Genomic DNA, 24,412 nt, shown 5'->3' with positions numbered 1-24,412 from the left:
ACCCATCCTCTCTGGGTGATGTACATGTACAATTTAAAGGATGCACTCTAGTTTTGAATAACTGATGGTGCATCTTGCTAACTTTAGACTTCAGTGATTTTATTTTGCAACAAGCACTGTCCCTCACGTCTCCCTTTTTCATTTTTTGCCCGTCTCCTCCCTTCTCACCCCATTCTGCAGCTACATCCGTTTGGTTGCCACACTGGAGATGTGGATGTTCACATCTGCTTTCGTACAGTGTATGCATGTGCGTGTGTGTGCGTGTGCATGTGTGTGTATGTGTGTATGGCCTCAGCATCTCAGGTCGAGGGACCTATCCTTCTCACAAGAGCACAAAAGGTCTAATTCCCACCGGAGGCAACGCTTACGTGAATACACAGATGAACATTCATGACTAAACAAATGACAAATCCTTAAAACAACATCACAAACAGAATCAAACTGTATAAGTATAAGATATCTAAACATATGATGTGTCGTTGAGGTAGAAAATATAGATATGTCCAGTAATGGACAAAACTACAGTCTGACTACAGGTCCAGTTTGTAAAAAAAAAGCTTTAATTTAATGATTTCTGTTATGTAATTAGTGAACAGCCAGATATCAGACAAGAGGGTCTGCTCATTCTTATTTCATCATGCTTCCCATTTGACACCACCCCGACTTTTATGCTGCCCTTTTTTATGTGTTAATTATAACATGTAGTTGTTAGCAGATATAAGTGTTAAGTGCCTTCTGTGGGTACCCTTAGGTTGAAACAGAACTGATAATGATAGACAAGATAGAAAAGCACAGCTGTATTAATAGAAAATCAGTGTGTCTTCATAGAGGGAGGTGTAATTGTTGACATGTAGTGTACATTAACAAACATTCAAAATGGCTTTATATATGCTTACAACTACATTATAATATGTCACAACTAAATGTTTATATGCTGCTTCTCAGTGCTAAATAAACTGAGGTAGACTTGTAATATTCATATGAAGTGTATACCATATATTATTTATTTTTATATAAGATTTATTAGTATTACGAATAGTAGTATTTACAATTGAGGTTTTCTTTATTTGGTGTTTCACCACCTTGCATGCAAATGAACCATTACTTTGCAGCTCCGCAGTGGATCCTGTCCCGAGACACTGAGGACAGTTAATGGTGGAAACTCTGGTCCTGATATAAAGACTCTCTGCTGATTGTGTTGGTGACACAGAGCCTCTCCTACTGGCACTGAGAATCACACACACACACACACACACATACACACACTCACAAGTACTGTACACATATGACAAACAGCATTATACATACACAGAGGAAAGGAGGAAAGGACTAGATGTATTTGAGAGTGTAAACACAGAGCAGCGTAGATTAACATAAACTACATCCCTATATACACACATTCAAACAGCAGACACTCACACACACTGGATTTATAGTAACACACAGAGGCACAAGCTCATTCTGTGTCTCTCTAACACTTACAGTCACACACACGGACTTCAGCAGCGTTCAGAGCCAGAGGTCATGACACCAACTTGCAAGATACACAGAGCAGTTGATAGACATCTTGGTCTTGTGACGTGGGGAACCAAACTGGAACGGTAAGATAGCTTTTAGTGGTATCCTTTATCTTACTCAACACATCTTGCATTAAATTATTTGCAACATGAAATTCTGCAACATAATTTCTGCAAATCTGCTGGTTGGACAGTTTTCAGTAGAGTTCTCAGGCTGTTGTGGGTTATAAAAATGCAGAAGTGTTAGATTTGTTTATTCAGTGTGTTGTGTTGTGTTGTGTTGTGTTGTGTTGTGTTGTGTTGTGTTGTGTTGTGTTGTGCTGTGCTGTGCTGTGTTGTGTTGTGTTGTGTTGTGCTGTGCTGTGCTGTGCTGTGCTGTGCTGTGATGTGCTGTGCTGTGCTGTGCTGTGCTGTGCTGTGCTGTGCTGTGATGTGCTGTGCTGTGCTGTGCTGTGCTGTGCTGTGCTGTGCTGTGCTGTGTTGTGTTGTGCTGTGCTGTGCTGTGCTGTGCTGTGCTGTGCTGTGCTGTGCTGTGTTGTGCTGTGTTGTGTTGTGTTGTGTTGTGCTGTGCTGTGCTGTGCTGTGCTGTGCTGTGATGTGCTGTGCTGTGCTGTGCTGTGCTGTGCTGTGCTGTGCTGTGCTGTGCTGTGTTGTGTTGTGTTGTGTTGTGCTGTGCTGTGCTGTGCTGTGCTGTGCTGTGTTGTGTTGTGTTGTGCTGTGCTGTGCTGTGCTGTGCTGTGCTGTGCTGTGCTGTGCTGTGTCGTGTCACCGTATTTTCTTTTGTCACATGGAAACATAATTTGTTTGCTTCTCATCAATGATATGACTATTAGCATATAGTATTTAGGTTATTGTCTTTTCAAGTCATTTCAATAATTTTTAAGTATTTTTTCTAACAAATTACAAACATTAAATGAACAGATTTTTTCCCTTAGTGTTAACAACACTGAGCTCAGTGTTTCTTCATGTCTAATTTAAAATAGAAACAAAATGGGGAAAGCAAACAAAGAATGCAGTACGATGTAATGATACATTATTTAAATGGGGTCTTACTGGTATTTAACCATGCACATATTTTCATAGGTTTTGAAATAACTGTCTCCGAGATTTCTGTCTTCACACCTACATGCTCACAGCATTAAGAGATCACATTCAAATGAAAGTCTGAGAGTCTCCATCCATGCTAGTGGCTCTGGGAGGCCAGATTCTAACTCTAGCATTTTAACATGTTTACAATGACAATGCAAACATGCTGATATTTTGCAAAAGATGTTTACCATGGTCACCATCTTAGTTTAACATCTGGTATTTAGCACAAAATATAAAGTACAACATGGAAATATCATTGGTTTTGCAAGAATAAAAATTTGACCTGGTGATTTGAGTTATAAGGCTTCATCTTGAGGGAGACATGACATGAAAACACAAATCCATCTCAAATTCCATGGCAATCCATCCCATAATTATTCTTACATGTCACTAAAAACAGCAGTAAAGGAAAACTCAGTGGATCATCAAAGTCAGTAAGTTTCATCCTCTGCGGACCATGAACATATTTGCAAAAAAATTCATGCTAGTCCATTCAATCCTGGTCGAGGTATTTGAGTCTCTGCCAAAGTGGTGAACTGGCCCACTGACAGAGCGACATTGTCATCCCAGAGACATGGCAGTGTCTTTGTTACTCTGTATGATCCACACAACACACCATCGAACGTATTCAGAGAGGTAAAAAGTTGTTCCAACGAATACTGCTGTTCCTAGAAAGAGAGAAAAATGAAGAGGAAAATGAAATTCCATTCACATACCTTATCGGGGTGGTGGCAGAAAACTCAAACAAACAAAATAAACCAAAACTATTTGCACAGCTAAATACCACAGAAAGAAAGACAATATGTTTTTCAGAATCAGGATGAACCATCCCTTTAATCAAATCCAGATGGCTGATTGAGTTTGAGGTCCATCCCAGACACCAGAGATTCTTAAAATAATAAACCACTGACCCTTTGACCATTGTGTTCAGTCAAAACCCTTTGACATGAGCAAAATCTATTTGATTCTGCTGTTTTGAAAATCAAGATCACCACCCCCTGTGCCCCCCACCACCCCTCAGTCTCTTCATTTCCCATGCAGGGACACAAAACATTTAGATGTGATTTATGATGCCACAAAGTCAGATTTCTCTGAGGAGTGTAGGGTGCGTGAGTAATAATTGCCTCAAGTCTGTGAGTGGACAGAGAGAGATCAGAGGATGTATATTTGTCATCATCAGAGGCAGACTGAGAGGATGAGGGATGAATTCATGAAAACAAAACAGTTTAAAGTTTAGTTTAGAGCGTAAAGCAAGACGCTGGCAAGCACACAAAGGGAAAATAGTTTTGGGTGTTTAAAGGATCCCAAGTGACACTGGATGAATTGCTTGTCTGTAGTCTTTAATTGACATCACAGTGTATTAGGAGCATCATTTCTATGCATGGATTCTCTTTCCGCAGCATTACTTTTGGTGAAAACAAAACAGCTCAAAGGGACACAGGAGATGGAGAATCATATGATGGTTAATGTTACTTCTCTCCATTTTTGCAATACGTTGTGCCATGTCAAAGAGCATGGGAGCATGAGAGTCAGTCTGACCCAGCAGCCAAAGCAGGACAAGCAAGCAGGGAGGCAAACAGCAGGCAGGGGTTTTCCCAAGCCACGTTGTCACACAGCTCTCACAATACTCTAAAAATAAAGACTAGTAATGATTTTAGGAACTTAGCACTGTAAAAGTGAGTAGGAACCACTCATTGTCTTGCCTTATCTTATAACACACTGTTTGCAGTTTAGAAAACACTCAGCTGGCTTTTATTGGTTTAAAGCTATTTGACTCTGTTGTTACAGTATGATATTGATATGATCTTAATTATGATTTTAACCTCTGTGCTGCTGGTTGAATCTGCCACAGCTGGCTCTGACACTGCAATTTTTTTTATCTCTCACATTCTCTGTGCAGTAACAAGAACAGCAGGTAACCAATCGGGCTGTTGTGGGTGGCTTTCGAGGACAAGCTTTGTTTATGTATTTTGGTTCGGGTGACTCTGGTGGGTTTCACTGAAAGACTCTCTGTGTAGTTCCCTAATTTGCGGCTGCGATGGAAAATTCTCATTTGGGATTTGAGTACACACAGCTTGAAAGCCTCGCAGTCAACACTTCATCAGTGAGTGAGGTCAACTCACTCACACTTCACACAACGGGTGTACACATATGCACAAACACTCCCTCACCCACACAGGCACACAAATACACACACACACACACCACAGACACACACACTGACACAGTTTGGACCTGCCTAACCAATCAGAGTGAAGTGGAGTAGGTCCCCCCAGAAGTGGGTGGGAGAGCTGTTGAAACAGAAGTCTGGCTCAGGACACACAAAGTTTGCGTTGGTGGTTTGGGGAACTTTTCTGTTTACTACTTCTCTGCTATAATTTTCCTTTTTTATTGTTTTTTATTGAACTCTGGGGTCCATTAGGGCACAGCTTGAGTGTGGAATGGCTGAACTGGTGCGAATCCGTAAGAAACGGCTGCAGATCCCCATCTCTAGGTAAGACAGGGTAGATTGAAACAGATTATATCATAGTTAGTTACCTACACGTTCAGCTTTTCTTTATCAGAACATGCTACATCTGTAAAATTAACACGATTAGTTACCATTTGGTGCAGTAAGGCTGGCTGTATCATATTCTGATGTAGGAGATTTCTTCTTTTGCAGTAATGGAGATATGTGAGTCAAAAATACACCCTGTACTGCACAGTGATGAGTGATAATGTAGCAGCCTAACGTGGTTTTTTGATACTTTTTATATCTGCAAACCATGATCACTGCAAAACAAATAATGAGAAGTTTATCCTTACCTTCAAAAGTATCCTTTTGAAAATATAGTTGCCCTTTTACTTTCAATTTAATAAGAATATTTAAAATACTTCATGTGCTCATAAAGATTTTCTTTGGTTTAAACTCTGCGGCATGCAAGCAAACACAAGTGGTTGTGCGAACACTCATCTTACTCCTGCCTTTGCTGCAGGAGGAAAATGTGCAGCAGAGGTGATAGGTCATGTGGTTTTGTTTTGGTTAACACACTGATGTATCAGTCTCTGCAGGGTTCAGAGCGCTAAACTTTGTCGACTATCATTATTTATTTTTTTACCAAAGATTTTCATCTGTCTTGTGCTGTGAGCTTCAGCGTTTACAAGTTACAATTCATTGCACTTTTACGGCGATATGATGGTTCGATTTGATGTGGTTTTAAGTGATTGTGTTCTTCTTTTTTCTCAATAAGCTCTGCGAAGACATAGAAATGCATTCCTAGATTTGTGCTGACAAAGCTGATACCATTCAAACTCTTCTACGGGGCTGTGCTGACACACACCTAATAAGAATGACACTATGCAGCGTGTAGCTTCAACAAAGTCCGAGCCAAACGAGGATTTGTCATTTCTCTCTATAAACATAGTTTCACAAGTGCACTTGACGAGTAATTTCCTGTAAACGAACAGTTGAAACAAAAAAGACTGTGTTATCATGAAAGATTACTTGAGATTGAAAGTGAGCGGTGGCATTCAGATGCAAGCTATTTTTATGACCCAACAGCTTTTGAAAGCCCTTGCCAGCGTGATAAACACTTGAAAAGCTGTGAGCGTCTCATCTCCAGGAGTTGGCTCCATGGCGTGGCCTGGCGCAGTTTGAACACAGTCATTCTGGTCACGGCACCATACGGGCAGCCCACCAAAATGTTTTAGAAGAATAATCTGTGGCACAAATGTGCTATCATATCAAATAAATCTCTCTTTTAAATGGCCACAGAGAAAATATAATCCACTTGAAGCAGAGAGAATCAGTTCTTCTCATCAGAGCTATTGGATTTATTACTGGGATGGGGTTACATTAACACGTTGCAGGTGGGTTATACTGTAGGTGAAATGTGCTCCAAACATTTGCTTCTCATTACACTGCAGGAGATGAATGCATTCCCATCAGTTCTCGATCGTAATTTGATTAAAGGTTTCAAAACCAAGAATGAGCAACATGTTCTCAGACAAGATCAGAATGTGACCGCCACTTGAAACTCGAAAACATAGTTTTTCATGGAGCCCGTTTTGACAAAATGGGAGTTACATAAGGGAACCATGGGAAGTTTTCCTCTCATGGAAAATTTGGCACTAATGATGCCCTTTTGCCACTGCCTTTCTTTGGACAGCTTGGCATTTAAATCACTTCATGAGGATTTTTCGACCTGTTGTTAAAGCACCTCTTGGACATTGTTTCACTCACGACAATGACAAGTGCAGTAAATTTACAGGGCTGTGTTTAGAACGCTTGTATCACACAAAGTCCCCATTATGTTTAAAATGACCTTTGTTCTGGAGCTGTAACTTTTATTGCTGTGGCCAGTGAGATTTAATGTGAAGACTTGGATGCCAAAATGCTGTAACCCACAGCCGTTTTCACACCACTATTTCCTCCCTGGGATTTCTGTTTGGTGAGGTAAAACAGTGGTTCTAAAACTTTCAAAAAGGGGCATCTGTCTTTTTATTTTGTTGCAATCCCTTCCAAATAAATGATTGTGTTTCCCCTTAGGCTGAGGAGCATGCTGAAGCAGCTGGAGGAGAAAGATGTCGACTTTGACGAAATCAAAAAGAATCTGGATTTCACAGCGTCGTTACTGGAGGCAGTGTACCTTGATGGAACAAGGTAGAATATAGTAGAATAATGTGATTTTGAGAACAAAAGTACGTGGACATTTTCTGCTGAGTTACATTTTAATGCAAGCTTGTTTCAGATGCATAGTAATGGAAAACAACGGTATAACTGACTGACTGTATTGTACATAAAGTTAGAACTAATATCAGTCCATTACTGTATCTATACCCACTTATCCTTTGCAGGGTGGCACTGAGCTGGAGTCTGTCTCACTTCACATTGGGCAAACAGTGGGCGGGTCAGGCTGCCAGTCATTGGGCTAACACATATAGAAAGACAACCATTCACACTCACACCTACGGGCAATTTAGAGTCACCAATTAACCCAACCTGCATTGGTCTGTGGGGAGAAAGCAGAGCAGCAGTTCACGTGGGAACCCATATAGGGGTGACACACCATACTGAACTATTTTTTATTAATTTGAAAAAAAGTACTTACTGAACTACAAAAACAATTACCAACTGCTTTCTTTCGCCTGGGGACCTCAAACCACTGACTACATCTATAAATTTCTGTGTAACATAAATAATCAGGTGTCAAAATGCCATTAAATCTGTCCCCAAAACAGTTCAAAACAAAGTCTAAAAGACATACAGACAAATAAAGATAACCATATCTTAGATAAAGATCACCATAGTGAGAACAAAACTGTAAATTTTCATACAAACTTATACAATCAATCCTGACAGTGAAATGATGGCGGAGTGTTAATATAATGCACTCAGAAACAGGAAGAGATTTTGAACTTGTGAGTCTGATCTATGCGTCTGTGTTTTCACACATCGCCCTGACACTCACTGTTTGTGTTCTTGTGTGTATGTGTGCTGTGCGTCTCTCAGGCAGTGTCTGGAGTCAGAGGACGACCTTCAGCAGCTGCAGTCAGACGGGGTGCCTTCAGAGGTCACTGACTGGCTGGCGTCCACCTTTACCCAGAGGGTTCGGCGACCTGCACGTCGCTCAGATGAGAAGCCCAAATTCCGCAGCATTGTGCACGCAGTGCAGGCTGGAATATTTGTGGAGAGGTAAAATAACACATATGTTCATTTAATCTCTATTTCAGAGTTATAAGATTAGGATTTCTTGGGATATTCTTGGGTTATTCACTGAGGACCGTGTGATGCACCAGGATGTTTTGTACTTGACTATAACAATGCAGCTGCTGCAGAAAAGAAACCAGCTATATGTTTTATTTATGAGACATTAAAACACTAAAATAAGGAAATGATCATCTCATACAATAAAATTCCCATCGTAAATGACTGATTTCCATGTCTGTGCTATAACTCTAACGTAAACGCATACAGTGTTGTATCAAAGCTACAGAAAACACAGACAGCTGAACTGGGCGATGAAATATTAGCCTCCTTTTCTCTTTAAAACATCCTTCCAAAGGGGATGGGGACTTTGGAGGATTTATATAAACAGCTCCTGAGACAAGTTCGCTGCACAGTGTCAACATCTGAACTTTAACTGAACTCAACATAAACATTGCATTATTCCAGGATGTTCAAGAGGGCCTACACGGCAGCCATGCCAGACCAACCTGCTGCGGTCGTAAACTGCCTCAGGGTAAGCCTCCACTAACCATAAATCTCACTGTGCGTCGTGTGTTTGTGCAATAAATTGGACATCCAAAAGGGATCGTATACATGCCACAAGTATGTATCAATAACTTTGTCACTTTACTCTCCTCCTTAGGATGTTGACCGCTGGAGCTTTGACGTGTTTGCTCTGAACTCAGCCAGCTCTGATCACGCACTACGGACTCTGTTCTTTGAGCTGATCACCAGATATGAACTCAACAGCCGTTTTAAGGTCTTTTAATTGTTTTCATTTCACAGTATATGCAGTCTACTATGTGTTATTATAGAATGAAAGAATTTAGCATCCAGGATGAAATGTTTTGAAGTAATATGATCATTTCTCCACTCTTACATTATTTTTTTTTACAAATGTGTGTTGTAGTTGTAGATATAATCAGGCATATGGTTTTTATTATCAACTTGTGGCGTTAGAATGAGCAATGAGTTGCCAAATTATGTGTGCAAATCACATGCATCATACCGTAAGCCCTGTCAATCCTTTAATCCACAACTTTATTACAACTTTCAGGCTGTTTTAGCTTTTACTGTTGTCACAAACTTTGTGAACTTTGGATTTTTATACACAACTTTGACTTTAATGATTGCGTAATCCACGTTGCAGATCCCCATCTCGTGCCTGACAGAGTTCCTGTGTGCGCTGGAGAGAGGATACTGCAAATACAGCAACCCCTATCACAGCCATGTTCATGCTGCTGATGTGACTCAGACGCTGCACAGCCTGCTGCTGCGCTCTGGACTCGTGGTACACTGGGCTCTTGAATGCTCTTATTTTCGGTCAATTGCTTGATCCTATTTTTAACTGTTAAAGCCGGTGGTCTGTTTAATCCTAAATGTCGACAAATCCCATGAGAAGACAAAAACCTTCAATGTGTTGAGGTGCCAGTGTGCTTCTTCAGACGTGCCTGTCAGACATTTAGTTAGTTTGGTAACTTTACCAAATTAATGAGCCTTGTGTCAAGGCCGAGTGCAACACTACAAATGTGTTCCAGGAGGACATGTGCAACGTTTATTCCCATATTTAAAAGATATTGTGCCCCCCTCTCTATGGTGGTCAGCTTTTCACTTCGCCTTCAAGTGTGGCCTATTCATTGAATTTTTTCAACTGATTTGATTTTTTCCTAGTGGAACTAGTGGAACAAACTGGTTTTATTATTTAACATACTGGTTTATTACTTTATCAACCTGACCCCTGAGTCCGTCACTCAATACTTACAGTCTTCGCAACCCTGTCTGTGGCACTCAGCCACTCTTCTAAAAAAAAAAAAAAAAAGGGGAAATCATTCCAACAATAGAAAACTGTCATTTTTAGCTAACATTACTCAACTTCACTCTTCTGTGGACTGTTTTCAGCCACAGATTTGTACATATTTGGTGTGCTGAACTGCAGTATTATACTTACTGAAGATCTTGTATCCCTGTGAATTTATGTTTTATTAACTAATGTAGTGACATTTTTCTAAATTTATCTCAACAACTGTTTGATGTATAGCCACTAAATTTTATTCATGCAATTATGGCCCCAGGAGGATGAAGTCTAATGACTTTGGTGAGCCCCCTCTGTTTCCTGTTTCCTTTGTGGTTTTGAATGAAATACTTCAACAACGTTTGAATGGATTGCCACAACATTCAATTCACACATTCATGTTCCCCTGAATAATCTCTTTATTCTTAATCTAGCCTCAGCATCAGGCCAAAATGTTACTTTGTCAGCTGCGAAACTAATGACATCGCCATCAGTTGTAGTACTTTGTGTTTTGTGCTAATGTTAGCATGCTAACATACTAAACCAAGACAGTAACCATGATAAACATTTTAACTGCTAGCTAAACATTAGTGTGCTATTGTTGTCATTGTGAGTGTGTTAACGTCCTGACATTAGCATTTACAGCCTCACAAAGCTGCTAGCATGACTGCAGACTGTTACTTTAATAGCAGTAATTATATCAGGCTTTGGTTGTGCAGGCAATACTTGTTTGTAGGTTTGGGTCTTTTCATGGGATTTGTTAATAATAGGAAAAATAAGCATTATCCTTTATATCCAAGTGATTAAATCTCTGAGTGAAATCATGACTGAGATGTTGTTATTGCGTATTAGCAAATTGTTTATTGCCACGTCGCAGTACTGACATAATTTCATATGACTGTAGCCTACAGATAAGGACATGACAACGGTTCCTCTCACAGTACAGTGTGCGCACCCTGCTACACGTACAGTATGTTTTCATCTTCTTTTTTTTTTGTCTCTTTTTTTTAACAAGCACTGGCTGACGGAGCTTGAAGTGATGGCGTCACTATTTGCTGCAGCCATCCATGATTATGAACACACGGGAACCACAAACAACTTTCACATCCACACAAAGTAAGCTCTTCTTCTGAAACATATTTTATCATCCCTGTCTTACAAAGCCCCAGCTATGTATGCACCACATCCTGTTGAGAATTTGTAAAATAGTGACAGATGTCAGGGAGTGTAGAAATAGTAAGGTAGTGCCTTTGTGCAGTTTTAGAAAGAGAGAGTGAGAGCGCTCTCTAAAGCAAACACATCTTCATGGAGGGAACACAGTATTTTTAGATGTCAATTTTCCACATAGGAGGGCTGAAGAACGCAGTCTCTTGGCACACATCATCATCATCATCATCATGCATGCTTTATTTTGGGAGTAATAATGGTCCACAATAAGAGGACATATCTTAGTAACAGAAACTAAACAACATCTATCTTAAAGTCTGTCTCCGCCCAAAATCAATCTTCTGAGTGTCAAACATTTACCTTCTTTGGTCTGTTATAACTCTGTTGTTTCAAATGTATGTATGTCATTAAGTACATCGGCTGTGGTCACCATAAATTAATGTGGGTTACAACTGATTAAGAATAAAAAGAATAAAAATAAACATCCATAGAAACCTCTCAAACCTCCTCTCCACACATGTGTGTACCAAACACTCAAAATATGACTAAATAAAGAACCTTGTGTCCACAAAAAAAGGGGGATGAATTCCTAAAACCATCAAGGTACAAAAATTAAAAAGCCTTTATTACAGTAGTTTCTATGTATGTTTTGTCGTCTTTATTTTATTGAGTAATCAAAACGGTGATGAAATGTTGTGGCCATGTCATGTGGTAAAAGGACAATGTTCTGTTGCTTTATTTCCAATTACCTCATTATTAACAATCAATTGCTAGTGTAAATCTTTTGGTTAGTGCGCAACAGCTCAGCTAAAAAAGCAAGCATGCAAATTCTCAAAAATGAAGAGTAAAGTTTCCGATAATTGATAAATAAAGAATACATATTTACTTTGGTTTAAATGGAGCAGTTGTTTCAACGACTCCCTATAAAATCAACGCAAACAATTACAGTAAATCTGTTAAGAAGAGATCTGGAACCCATCATTACAATAAGAAACGTATTGTAATGCTAATAAGGTAAAAGAACTAATACTTCAACATAAAGCACGTCTTCCTCTGGGTCAGAGGAGTCGGTTGTAGTATAAATTATCTCACCTGGGTTGTAGTGGTCTCTCAGGATGGAATCAACACTGCATCATATTTACTGTAAATATACATAATAAAACCACCACAGAAGCCATCAAACTTCCTAGAAAGCATAACATCATGGTGTTTTTTTCCACCATGAAATTTTGTCACTATTAAAAAACATGGTAACCATCATGAATTCAAGCTGACTGTGGCCACTCTCTCTGTAAAGCATGAAGCCACAAACTGTTTACAGTCCACGAAAGACCACACAGTTGAATGTCTTTGAAGAAATGTACCCAAGGGTTTTATTTTGTTTGGTTTGACTGTGATGGGTTGGCAGAAGCTTCAAAATAATTGGAATAATTGGAAAACTTTTCGCAGTGTACTTTGTTATCTAGTTCTATAGTCTAATAAAGTCCTTTATTCAAATGAGAAGACACAGGGTGGCTGATTGAGAAATTAGTTAATTAACGTGCTATACTGCATCATTAATAACAAAGTGGTGCCAGTTTTCTTTTTTTCTCAAGCACATCCGACTGCCTCTTTAACACTTTTAAATTCATCATTACAGACGTGCAGCCATTGTGCTTAAATTACCCTGAGGACTCTCTTTTTTATCTCATTCTCACCTCCTCCACCCAGTACCATGGTACAATTGTACAACTACTGTTTTATGCACACTCACACTCTTCACTGCTTTTTCACTGTCTGTCTGAACAGGTCAGAGTTTGCATTGATCTACAATGATCGGTCGGTACAGGAAAGCCATCACCTGAGTGCAGCTTTTCGCCTACTGCAGAACGACCAAATGAACATCTTCATTAATTTGACAAGAGAGGAATGGATGTAAGACGACAACATTTTTATCATTTAAATTGTGTTGCTTGCTCTAGTTTCAGGCAGAGACACTGGGAGGAACTGACCATTTATAGTTTATGGCTTCACAGATTTGACAGGAAAGGCTCTTTCTCCTCTGCAGCTGCTACACAGTTAATACTTACAAGGACACCAACTCTGTATTAATGTGCTTGTGAAAATAGTTCACAACAAGTTAACTATTTACTCTCCGTAAACAGGAGAAGTCAGGCGGTAATGTTGGTTTGGGTCCTCTCATGAGATTGCTTGACAATAAAAGAATATATAGAATAATGGAAATATGTTGAATGTTATCATTTAACATATAAAGAGCTGAGTGGCTGAACTGTGTTGGTGAACTTACCATGACTACAGGCTACAAAAGGGGGGAAATTATCTGTCCAGCATGAACTGTCCTAATATGAGACTCTGAGTCCTCACCAGCTGTGAGCCTGCTCCACTACCTGACCCTGACCTCTGACCCCTTGAGATGAAATATCTCTTTTAGGAATCAATAATGGATCATGTTCCTATTACAGCTCAGTGACTCATTCACAAATCAGCTCTGGAATAATGAATGAGTCACTATATGATTTTCTCTGTTTCCAAGTAACAAACACTCAGAGATGTGGTCAGTGGGACAAAAGGACTATTTGTTTTATCATTTACTTTGATGTGATAGGTGTACATAAACAAGTAAAGAGCGAAAGAAATGGGTTGTTGGACTTTGATTCTGTTGTTAACCCTAAATTTGCATAAACTCTGTATATGTTCTTATGCGTGTAAACAATTGATTCTGCTCTACAGAAAACACTGTACATACATCATACATCATAGATGTAGTATTTGACTGTGCTATTCATGGGAGAGCTCTGCTGATATCACCACAGATAAACACCAGCAGCATACTGTAATGGGGTTTTCTAGCACTAAGTGTTACCATGGGAACAAGAAAATCCATCAGGAAATCTAACGAGGGTACAACCCCATTGAGTCTTCCCGCCTGACATTTTTACTCTGTAGTTCCTTCTCATAATCCAAGGTCAGGAAGTAAACTGTTTGTCTCTCTGTGTGTTTGTTTATAGGGAGCTGCGATCGCTTGTTATAGAGATGGTGCTGTCCACAGACATGTCCTCCCACCTAGTCCAAGTCAAAGCGATGAAATCCTGTCTACAGCAACAAGAGCGGTAATTCTAATAGACCGTGCTGTTCCTCGTGCTGTGGTGCTTAATGAAGAGGTCATAAAGTGACTGTTCAGAGCAGATTCAGATGATTAGATATCCCAAGCAGAGAGCCAGATTAGTGTCACACTGGCTGGTGTAAAATCTGCTTTTAAGACGTGTCTGAGAGGCACAGCGCCACCACAAAAACAAAATGTGCTTCATGCTTTCCTCCTCAGGATTGACAAGCCCAAAGCACTGTCTCTGTTACTCCACACGGCTGACATAAGCCATCCATCCAAGCCCTGGGCACTGCACTCTCGCTGGACCAAAGCCCTAATGGAGGAGTTTTTCAGACAGGTAGGATCGCTGATAGACCTGAACTTACTATGTGACTATTTCTCATCTTCATCTTCTTCATTACTATCATCGCTCTTAGATTATTTTTCAATAATATAGTGAAACGCAATACAAATTAAGCCTATAAATGAAGGCTGTAGTGCCTAATTGTTCGTCTTGCTTAAAAGAAGAATAGAAGGGGATGATATTATGCAGAGCTGTCTTTCCTACTAGAAAGGCTTCAGAGTTACTGTGTTGTATTAGTCACAGTGTTTTTTGTCGGTATTGTCAAGTCTTACTGTGAGGAAGGTTGTCAGATCTTACTGTGAAAAATTTCCACTGATTTCTTTGGTAACCCTTTATAACACAGCTCTCGATTTATAGTGTGATTTGGTTGTATGAATCAGGTACCCATAAAGTCGTTGTATTGGTACAAGGAGGAAAAGAGAAATACATTATATACGTATTTTTGTAAATAGTGGGTATGCAAAGGTCATAGCACTGGAAAACAACAATGATATTCAATGAAACCTATTAACTAATTATTTATGATTATAATATGCTACCAAAACTGTGGGGGGTACAGTAAAGTCACCTTTTTGTTTCCCAGCACTGGACCCCAAAGTAACTCAGCATTTACATAAATAAACAACAAATAGAATAGAATTTATTTCTCTTTTCCTCTACAATGGCTCATTGTTTCTCCCTTGTTTCCCATAGTCTTGGTTTCTTGCTCTGTATCTACATTTAACCAGTAAGTATCTTATTGGGACCTAATTCACACAACACAGGGGTTACCAAGTACCACATATATAAGTATTCCCTTCACATATGTTCAAATTGTTTCTTCTCTGTTCTCTGTTGTTCTTTCATGTCCTGCTTACTTCTATTCTTATCTGACTGGTTTTTATCTGTTATTATCTTGTGTGATTGATGAGTCAAAAGGTTGAACGCCTAATAACAGCTCAACAGTTTTGTAAATGACTCGTCTGAGTCTGAAGGGGCCGAGTGGGAAACCTTCAAAGAGGTTTAATACGTCAGAGCTAAAGAAAACGACATAAATACCGCCCAAGGTATGAAGATGAGACAGTCAGAGACAGGACAGCCTCTTTGAAAAGATTATTGAGCGCGTACTTTGGTAGTTGAAGGCATACTCGATCTTACAAACAGATTTTTATACAAGATTTAAGTCTGGAAAAAAAACACTCAGAATCGATTATGCCAGATATGTACCAAACCAAACCATTCGATCTTGTTGAAATGGTGATGTTGCCTTTAAAAACTCCCAAATGTCATGAAAAACTGAGCCTGACCTTGACCCTGAAACAATATGTGTATCAAAGGATTGAGAATTATTAGAATTATTATGATGATCCTGTTTATTGTTTGTGTATTGAGACCCAATCCACCTAATACACCTGAAGTGTAACAGTAGTAGAACAGAAAACATGAGGAAAGTCAGCTCAGCTAAGGGTTGAAAAAAAAAGGTTTTTCATCAAATAACAACAAAGATGGGTTAAGTATTTTCAAGTGTTGCTTTTTTGAGAGAGGCTCGGGGGGATCTGCGTTGTGGATAGAAATCAGAAACCTGAGTGGAAGTGGATGATTGGATCTCCACTCCAGAGGCGAGTTGCTAACAAAAGAACAAAAACGGTGTTACTGAATATTGGACTACGAGTGAAAGTCCTGCCTGACGGCTTTCTAATGTGTTTTCTGATCTAACTTTGATTTCACCCCTGTACTCACCTCAAGGTTCATTTAGTGGCTGTTTGGGGTTTTTTGATAATCTACCATCTTCATCAGCAGATAGGGTGTACATGGAATTAAATGTTTTTTACTATTTACATGCTTTTGAGCCATTGTAGATGCACATTTCTTTAAAAAAAAAACTTGAGAAAATGCTTGTTTGAAAATCTTCAGTTTAACAACAACTGGGAACTTCATCTATTGATATGGACCATGCGATGTGATTGAAAGCTCCAGAAAAGCTACTAAATAGACATTGTGGTGATATTTACTTCAAAGCTGATTTTGGTTCATTTGTTTCATTTGGCAACATTTTCAGAGCTGTTGGCAGGATTTTCGGGCGATCGCAGCCCAACAAAAGATGCAATCCTCCAATCAGATGTAGGGAATCATTCATGGTGATATCAGAATTACTCTAAGAAGTAAAATGTCGATCATGCGTTCTTACAACCTACTTAAAATGACATTATTTTCAAGGAAATGCCTGCTGAACTTTGTCAGATGGCAATGAGCAAGTTGGCAGGTTTTATGAGGCCGGTCCTTTCACTTGAGTGGATTTCCAGTAAATGCAATGGTAAGCTGCGATGGGCTGTCATCCTCTTTCAGTTTCACTGCCTGGAAGACAAAACAGAAAAGAGGAGGTGTTAGGCGGCCGTACTGTCTTTGAAAATAAGATGTTAGAAACCTCTCTCTGTAAATGCTCTTTAATGTTTGTTGTGTTACTTTAAAAAAAACACAAGCGCTTCTATGATACTCTTTGAACAATCTGAAAGTCTCAGGTGGCGAGTTTTGGAATCAAATAACCTTTACAAAGTTATTTTCAGGCAATGTGTGGGACGCCCTTTAAGATATCTTCTCTCTCTCTCTTTCTATCTTTGTGAGGGTGATAGAGAGGCAGAGCTCAGCCTGCCCTTCTCTCCTCTGTGTGATCGAAAAAGCACCCTGGTAGCTGAGTCCCAGATTGGTATGTCTCACAAAACACTGTCTAAAATCTCTGTCTTTCTGACTTCAGCCCTCTATGAAAGACATTTAGTTCCCATCCACACTTGGTGGATTCGTGAATTTGGTGAAGTCATGATAATGCTGTGAAACTACACACATACAGGTGTTCCCACATAAATGCATAACAATGCACTGACTTAAAATCACCCCTAATAACAGTGAAATCTTTCTTTCTGCCAGTCAGTGGCATCCTTTGTGTTGATTTTCTAACCAGTCGGCACTGCTGTATACGCAGTCTTACACCTTATTTCTTATTCAGTCACTGACTTACATTTGAATTTATTCACCAGTGTAAAAAAAAAAACAAGACAGACACTTTCTTATATCTCAGAAACATTTAATTCTGTTATGCTAATGTGTTGACATTTACTCTTGTAGGTTTCATAGACTTCATTGTGTATCCAACATTCTCTCTACTGACGGACATGGCTGAAAAGATTGTTATTCCCTTGGTGGAGGAGAACCCAGGTCCCCCAGACCCCTGCAACAGACACAGGTAACACACAAACAAGTCTTATTGGTTGGACTGCTGGTTGAAGCCAAGGGGCCAAGAGTGATGGATATGGCACTGCCACTCAGCTTTACTGCAATTTTTTTTCTAGCAGCCATTTGTGGTATTACGATGCAAAATCCCTGCAACCACAAACGCAGTCTTCATAAACCAGCATTAAAAAAGGGACATCTAAAAATGGTGACATGGTTAATTATTTCGCTTTGTAATATCAATCGGAATCAGAATCAGCTTTATTTTCCAAGTATGTGAGCACATACAAGGAATTTGACTTTTTCCACTTCCCTGTGTGCTTACAATTACACATAACCAGAAGAAATGGGAGAAAAGAGCAACCAAGCTGAATTAAGTAAACACACAAAACAAAAAACATGTATGGTCTGTGTACAATGTAAGTATGTGAATATATAAGTATAGGTTTAAAAACAACTATGTGTATCTATGTCCAGTTTCCAAAATACAGATGAGGTATGAGGATATGGGTGTATTCAGTATAGTAGATAATATCAATGGAAAGTCTATGGAATAGGGCCAACAGGAGAAACAATGTTTAGTGGACTGCACAATGACAAAATCCTTCTCTGCAAGCATTTTTCATTGATATTAACAGACAAAATATTTGACTCCAGTGTCCAGTTCTTGTAATAAACTGGATTTGCGTGGAAACAGCTAACCTGGCTTTATCCAGTGTTAACCTCTGAAGCTTATCAATGAATGCTCTATATCCCAATTGTTATATTACAATAAAGACTGACGTGTAAAAATGAGTGCTTTAGTATTTCATGGCCAGGTGCAGTGACTTCCAAGGAAACATGTTTTATTAGCTTTTAGACAGAACTTGGCAATCTGTGTCTACCTGCTGCCAGTATTTATGCTAAGCTAAGCTAACCGGCTGCTGGCTGAAGTTCATTATTTAATGAACAGACATGAGAGAGCCTCTCATCTTATCATACTGTATTTCCCCCAAAATATTGAAAACGATATTAAAAGACAAAGACCCTATAAAGTTAGGGTTAGAAAGAAAGAAAGAAAGAAAGAAAGACAGCACTTTTATTTCTCCATAGTAGCCTGTGGAAGGAGAGCTCCAGAGGTCTGCAGTGGAGTCTCGCTCATATCACAGCTGAGCTGGTGAGCTTCCGCTCCACGTGGACACGACACACCGAAGACAACAAGCTCAAATGGAAGGAAAGTGGCTCCAATGGTGCGTCACATATTCATTCATTCATGTTATGAAGGTCACAAATCTATATCAAGGTTATATATTCAAGAAACAAACATATGTAATTTGTAAAGACAAAATATTTATGTTTATGTATTATGTATATTTGTATTGATAGTCTCGATTTTAACAAATTTACAGCAGGCCTTACCACATAACAATCTTGAGAATTTGTTATATTTTTCCACTGTCATCTCTTGCAACAACTCTGCTAACACAGAATAAAAGATCTTTTTTCTAGATGTGTGATTTGGCAGGGAAAAGGCTGCTTTGCTCCATAAATGTGCTCAGTCTCCCTGATTTGATTTGTTATCTACATTAATTTTACAGTGATCTCACGAGGCACGATGAACAGATACAGATATTGTTTCCTTTTCAGCTTAGCAAAATTTTCCAATGCCTTTTCCAATCTTCTATATCCTCCAGGATTTTCAGACCCCGGTGTGACCAAAGAGCGGAGATCCAGACAAGATGAGCCATTAGAAAAAGCCCCGAAAGAACCCACTACAGAAACAAAACAGTAGACAGGACCTCATTTATGACATGTGCTTTTTTTCTTTGAGTATCTACAAAGGCTACATGAGGTTAATGTACTGTACTAATGTACTTTTTGTAACAAAACCACAATGCCTTCTTATACCATGATTGAGGGAGCCAGGAGGAGGAGGGAGGGGTGGTTTAAGGTTAACATCATCTTCCCAAGGTAAGATGCAGCATATTCACAGAAATCATGTCTTATTTTAAATGTAGTTTATTATGATAATTTAAATGCAAAGCGTACATGCTGGCCATGTTATAAAGTGTAGTGCATGTTGTTAATTTAATTTGCCACCTAAACACTTTTAAGGAACATTTTACCTTTAATAGTTTGAGTCTATAGTACACAAATCATTTAATCATGGAATAAATGTTGAAAATATACCAATTTTATGGTGGGATATTGTGCCTGTTACACTTAAAGGGGCTGCATTGCAGGATTTTATCATTTTGTTCAGTCATGCACTTCGACATGATAGAAGAAGCTGAAAATTTAACCACTCTTATCATTAGCTGAACCTCTTCCTACAGAGACCAACACCTTCAGGTATTTATTAAACACTGTTAGGTCTATTTAGAGCTGAGTATTAGAACAAGAAACACTTAAAGAAGTGAGTCTAAAAAATAAATATGCAAAAAAGAAGAAAATTGTTTTTTTTTCTTCTGGTTTTCACAGATGGAAAAAAAATTGAGGAACTTTATCTTTGCAAAACCTTCATAAAATCATAAGCACAATTCCCTTTTTAAAAAAAATAAAAAGTGATGTTTGAGTCACATTATTACCCCTGTCTATTAAGGGGTATTGAGATCTATCAAGTCAGACCATTCTCATTCTAGCAAAAGTGCACCATAGTAACGTAAAGAAGCTGTCCTATCAGGCAATGTGTATCCAGAAACAGTGTCTTGTTTCTTTAAAGTACTTTTGAGCTAGAAAGAGGAGTTTGCATCTGAACCACAACTGAGCATGGAGATGTCAAACACATGCCTAATATACAATTTTTGATATAGCTAAACTAAACTATAACTAATAAAGTGGCTGTCCAGCAATTTTTCATAAAATTGTGGTACTTGCAAAAGTCAGATGTGACACAGCAGGCCAAGTTGTTATGATTTTTAGACCTTAATATTCATCCAAAACATTGATCCCATAATTCCCACAATGCATCTTAAAACTTTGTTTTGCTGGACTCCTCCACTGACTTTAACATGTGCATTAAATGTTGAAACCCCCTTACAAAGCTGTCTCGTGGGAAAACCCATGATTTCAGTTCTCTGCTCCTCCAGCTGGAGGGGCTATAGAGCAAAATGAATTAATTAGCTCCAGGGTTGCCCACAGGGTTCAGCTTCAAACCCAGTTTCTTATTGCAGCAGTTTTCAGTTGCAGCTTCAGATTTCTTCATCTTTGGGACAGTCAGGACATATGAAGCTATACCAGCTGCATGGTTATAAATTGATAAATAGCACAACAAGAACTGAAGACATAATTCTGTTACTTAAATCTGTTCAATGTGCATGATCACACAGACATAAATGAAATATACAAACTAGTAGAGAACTCCAGTTTCGTCACTTTACACATGTACAGATTGTGTATGAGGTATTCACAACATCTTGTTACAAAAGCAAAGTAAGCATTCAGTATATTTATAGGATGATAGATCAGGATGCAGATTTCTTGCCTGAGCCAATTAAAAAAGTTATGATCAGAGAGTCTCTGGCCCTGATATAGAAAATCAATCAAAGCTGCAAATTTGGGCTTTTACTCTGAAGCGATCCTGCAGCACATCCACCTGCGATGACTCGATGACTCAACAACTCGATGACAACATGCTTTCACAGCAAAATTTTGCAGTAGAAGCGATCGGGCTCACACAGGCTTCTTATCTTAAAGAGCAACTATAGATATCCTATGTAGCTTAAACTGCTGCAGTGTTACAAAATATATTTGTGAAAACCAGTCCCGTGTATGAAAAATGCATGTGTTTTTATGCTCCTGGCTCTGAGTACATTGAATTATTTATTGGCCTATTTTTAGGATATAGTCAAAGTCAACCTCCACTGAACACATGACCAGTGGTGCAATAATGCCAGACACGCTAAGATGAACTTTTTGAAGACTTTCCCTGTACATTCGTCTTTTTTGACATTTTAATGGGAAAGCAGATCCTCGTTTAAGTGGTTTGGACGTTCACAAGACTCTCTAAATATATACCTAGTTGAGAGCAGACATCATGGTGACACTATCTGTCAAACACATTTCTAACTTGACTGGATTCATGGACTGTGCCTGGACAAGTGTGAAAGAAAAGCAGCCAATCACCAATTTAAACATTTTATTGTATCAAATAAATTTAGATTACAGATGTAATCATCAATCAATTCAAGTAAAATTGGAACAAAATCCCCAGGTTTAATTTATGTAAAGTACACTATTACCATTCAAAAACAGAACAAACATTACATGGTCCATAAATACACTGCAGAAGGAAAAAACAAAGCTTGCACAGGAATGTTTTACTGTCTTTCTTGTTCATTGTGGACATAGTGGTCAAAGTTGGCAGCTGGGAAATAAACTAGTTATACTGTGGCTGATTAATCTGCTAAAGTGACATCAATACTAGGGTGGCTTTAGTTTTCTGCTGCAGTTTGCTTTGTTCCGTTCAGGCATGTCAAGTTTGATGTGAAGGTTATGGAAGGATTGTCACATAATCTACATAATAATGCCACTTGAGTGATACAGATAACAGATGAAATGACATTTAAGAGTGTGGTGATGATTTTATAATGACCTTGTTTCATACAAAATTAGAATTAAAAGAGAAAAAATTCTACTGTGTGTCCGATAATTAAAACGTTCAATTCACCGTTTAAATTAGTTCCCATACAAACTGAAACACAGTAAAGATCTTGGGCTTAGAAAGAAAGTCACTGTACACTCAGTGCCATGCAGGAAGGTGTTTTGTGACCAGGATTTAGATTCCCAAGAAGCATTCACATGTCAGATATGAGGGTGGTCTTTGCTCACTGGAGACAGGTTTTTCCTTGTTAAATAAAAATATGTAAATGCTTCTGCAGACACAACCTCCTGTAATGCACCTTGCTTTTTCACTAGAGATTTACAACCACACAGCTAGCTGGTACATGTCTGATATAATTGTGATATTACCAGTAATTACTTCTCACAGTTACTTCCAAATGAAATCACCTTTATTCCTTTTTACAGTCAAAAATAATCTTTTTTTAGTAGTTTTTTCTTATTTTACTTTATTTTATCTCATAAGTGTATTGTTAATAGTTTTTCATTACTAAAATTAAGGGAGGAAAAAAAGTAAAAGAGCAGAAATGCTCCTTTTCCTCTGAGCAGCTGTGGGCTGTCTGTGTTTGGTTGACAGCAGCTGGCACACTGTAGCTTACATGTCATGGGCAGACAGGACGTTGTTGTCAGTGATACCGACAGGTAAGAACCAGGGGTGCCACCAGAAAGAATGTCAGGCCTCCACAGGTCACCCATGTTGGCTATGTTGCAGTAACAAACCACACCTGCATAAAAACCAATTGACGAGCCCAAATAAAGCCCAAAATAAATTCAGATTTGCAGGCTGGAATCTCTACTGTCCGATGTTAATAACCTCATACGAAGTCTACTGCCATTAAGCATCTGTGTATAGCACGATTAATAATTAAATCAAATGAGAAAAAAGTTTATTATAACTAACAAAAGCATCACTAATATTAGTGGCCAAAAGATGGCAGCAATGTTTTTATATTAAATTATTATAGTATATAGTATACAGCAGTGTTTTATATTAAGTTATTACGTTGTTTTATGTTTTATATTATATGGAAGCGGGGGGCAGTAACTTGTTTCTCTGATTTATTTTCTAAATTTCTGAGAAGTTTTCTTATCTGCTATGCTTTTGTTGGTGAATGAAATGTCCCAAGATCCCCAGAGAAACTCGTAGTTACGCGAGAGCTCGATTTTATGGAAGTTTAGTTTAATCCTCTGCTATTTTAGTTTGGGTTTGAGACATTGGGAGGTGTCCAGCTGTACAGCTCAGACACCTCGGGACAGAAAGCCCATTCTGACATTGCCAGGCCATTTTTCTCCAGGATCAATTGAGCCAATATGGCATGTGCCTCACAGATATGTGACGAGGCATTATTGTTTTTTTCCATATGAAAACTTATCTGGGAAATTCTGAGATAATAAAAAATGAATGCATTACACTTCTATAGTATTATATTATTACACTGCAATGTATTGACAGGAATGTGTTTATCCAGTCAGGAAAACCTTGATTGAATGATATCTGCTCTGAGAGAAGTAAAGGAGGATTTAACTTTTACCCAAAGACTGGCATTATCCATCACCATCTCCATGGATTTCTCAGGTTAAAACTGGCCACCTGCTCAGCTTCTTCTTCTTCTTAACCTGAGAGGAGGGCAGGACTGGGGAAGATTAATGGTGAGTTGGCTAGAGCTGCTGCTGCAGGACCAGAGCACAACTGACTATTGATTAAAGCATTGATTACATTTTGGCTAAATAAGCAAGATGTAATGACTGTAAAAATGCTGTGAGTGGATAATGTTGATCTACAGTGTATTTAAGTGAAATCAAACTGCCAGAGTGATATTATTGTACTGTAGTTAGCTTTTGACTGGCTTCAACATTGAGTCAGGATATTATTAATAAAATGCTAATG

General features: G+C 38.7%; 1 protein-coding gene across 2 annotated transcripts; it reads left to right on the top strand.

The window, feature by feature from the left end:
* Window positions 1–4,937: 4,937 nt before the first annotated feature.
* On the top strand, window positions 4,938–20,234 carry LOC139215428 (dual specificity calcium/calmodulin-dependent 3',5'-cyclic nucleotide phosphodiesterase 1B-like). Of its 2 annotated transcripts, none has more exons than XM_070846402.1 (14): window positions 4,938–5,100; window positions 7,135–7,248; window positions 8,098–8,280; window positions 8,761–8,827; window positions 8,957–9,073; window positions 9,464–9,604; window positions 11,121–11,221; window positions 13,061–13,186; window positions 14,281–14,382; window positions 14,595–14,715; window positions 17,323–17,404; window positions 17,821–17,938; window positions 19,021–19,154; window positions 19,599–20,234. In XM_070846402.1, the coding sequence occupies exons 1-14, from the start codon at window positions 5,048–5,050 to the stop codon at window positions 19,694–19,696; spliced, it is 1,557 nt and encodes a 518-aa protein (XP_070702503.1). In that variant the 5' UTR covers window positions 4,938–5,047; the 3' UTR covers window positions 19,697–20,234. The 2 variants fall into 2 exon arrangements, with proteins under 2 accessions (XP_070702503.1, XP_070702494.1); XM_070846393.1 differs by having other exon boundaries at window positions 19,018–19,154.
* The last annotated feature ends 4,178 nt before the right edge of the window (window positions 20,235–24,412 follow it).

This window comes from Pempheris klunzingeri, chromosome 2, assembly GCF_042242105.1.
Source record: "Pempheris klunzingeri isolate RE-2024b chromosome 2, fPemKlu1.hap1, whole genome shotgun sequence".
In the NCBI taxonomy this organism is placed as follows: Eukaryota; Metazoa; Chordata; class Actinopteri; order Acropomatiformes; family Pempheridae; genus Pempheris; species Pempheris klunzingeri.
Note: the sequence above shows the minus strand (reverse complement) of the source record. Positions and strands in the feature narration are given on the sequence as shown.

Excerpts from the sequence above, each read along its gene's own strand:
- LOC139215428 (XM_070846393.1), top strand. The coding sequence starts at position 5,048 with ATGGCTGAACTGGTGCGAATCCGTAAGAAACGGCTGCAGATCCCCATC. Across the intron at positions 5,101-7,134 it reads CTGCAGATCCCCATCTCTAG|GCTGAGGAGCATGCTGAAGC; the intron begins GTAAGACAGGGT and ends GTTTCCCCTTAG. Across the intron at positions 17,405-17,820 it reads GGTAGCTGAGTCCCAGATTG|GTTTCATAGACTTCATTGTG; the intron begins GTATGTCTCACA and ends TTACTCTTGTAG.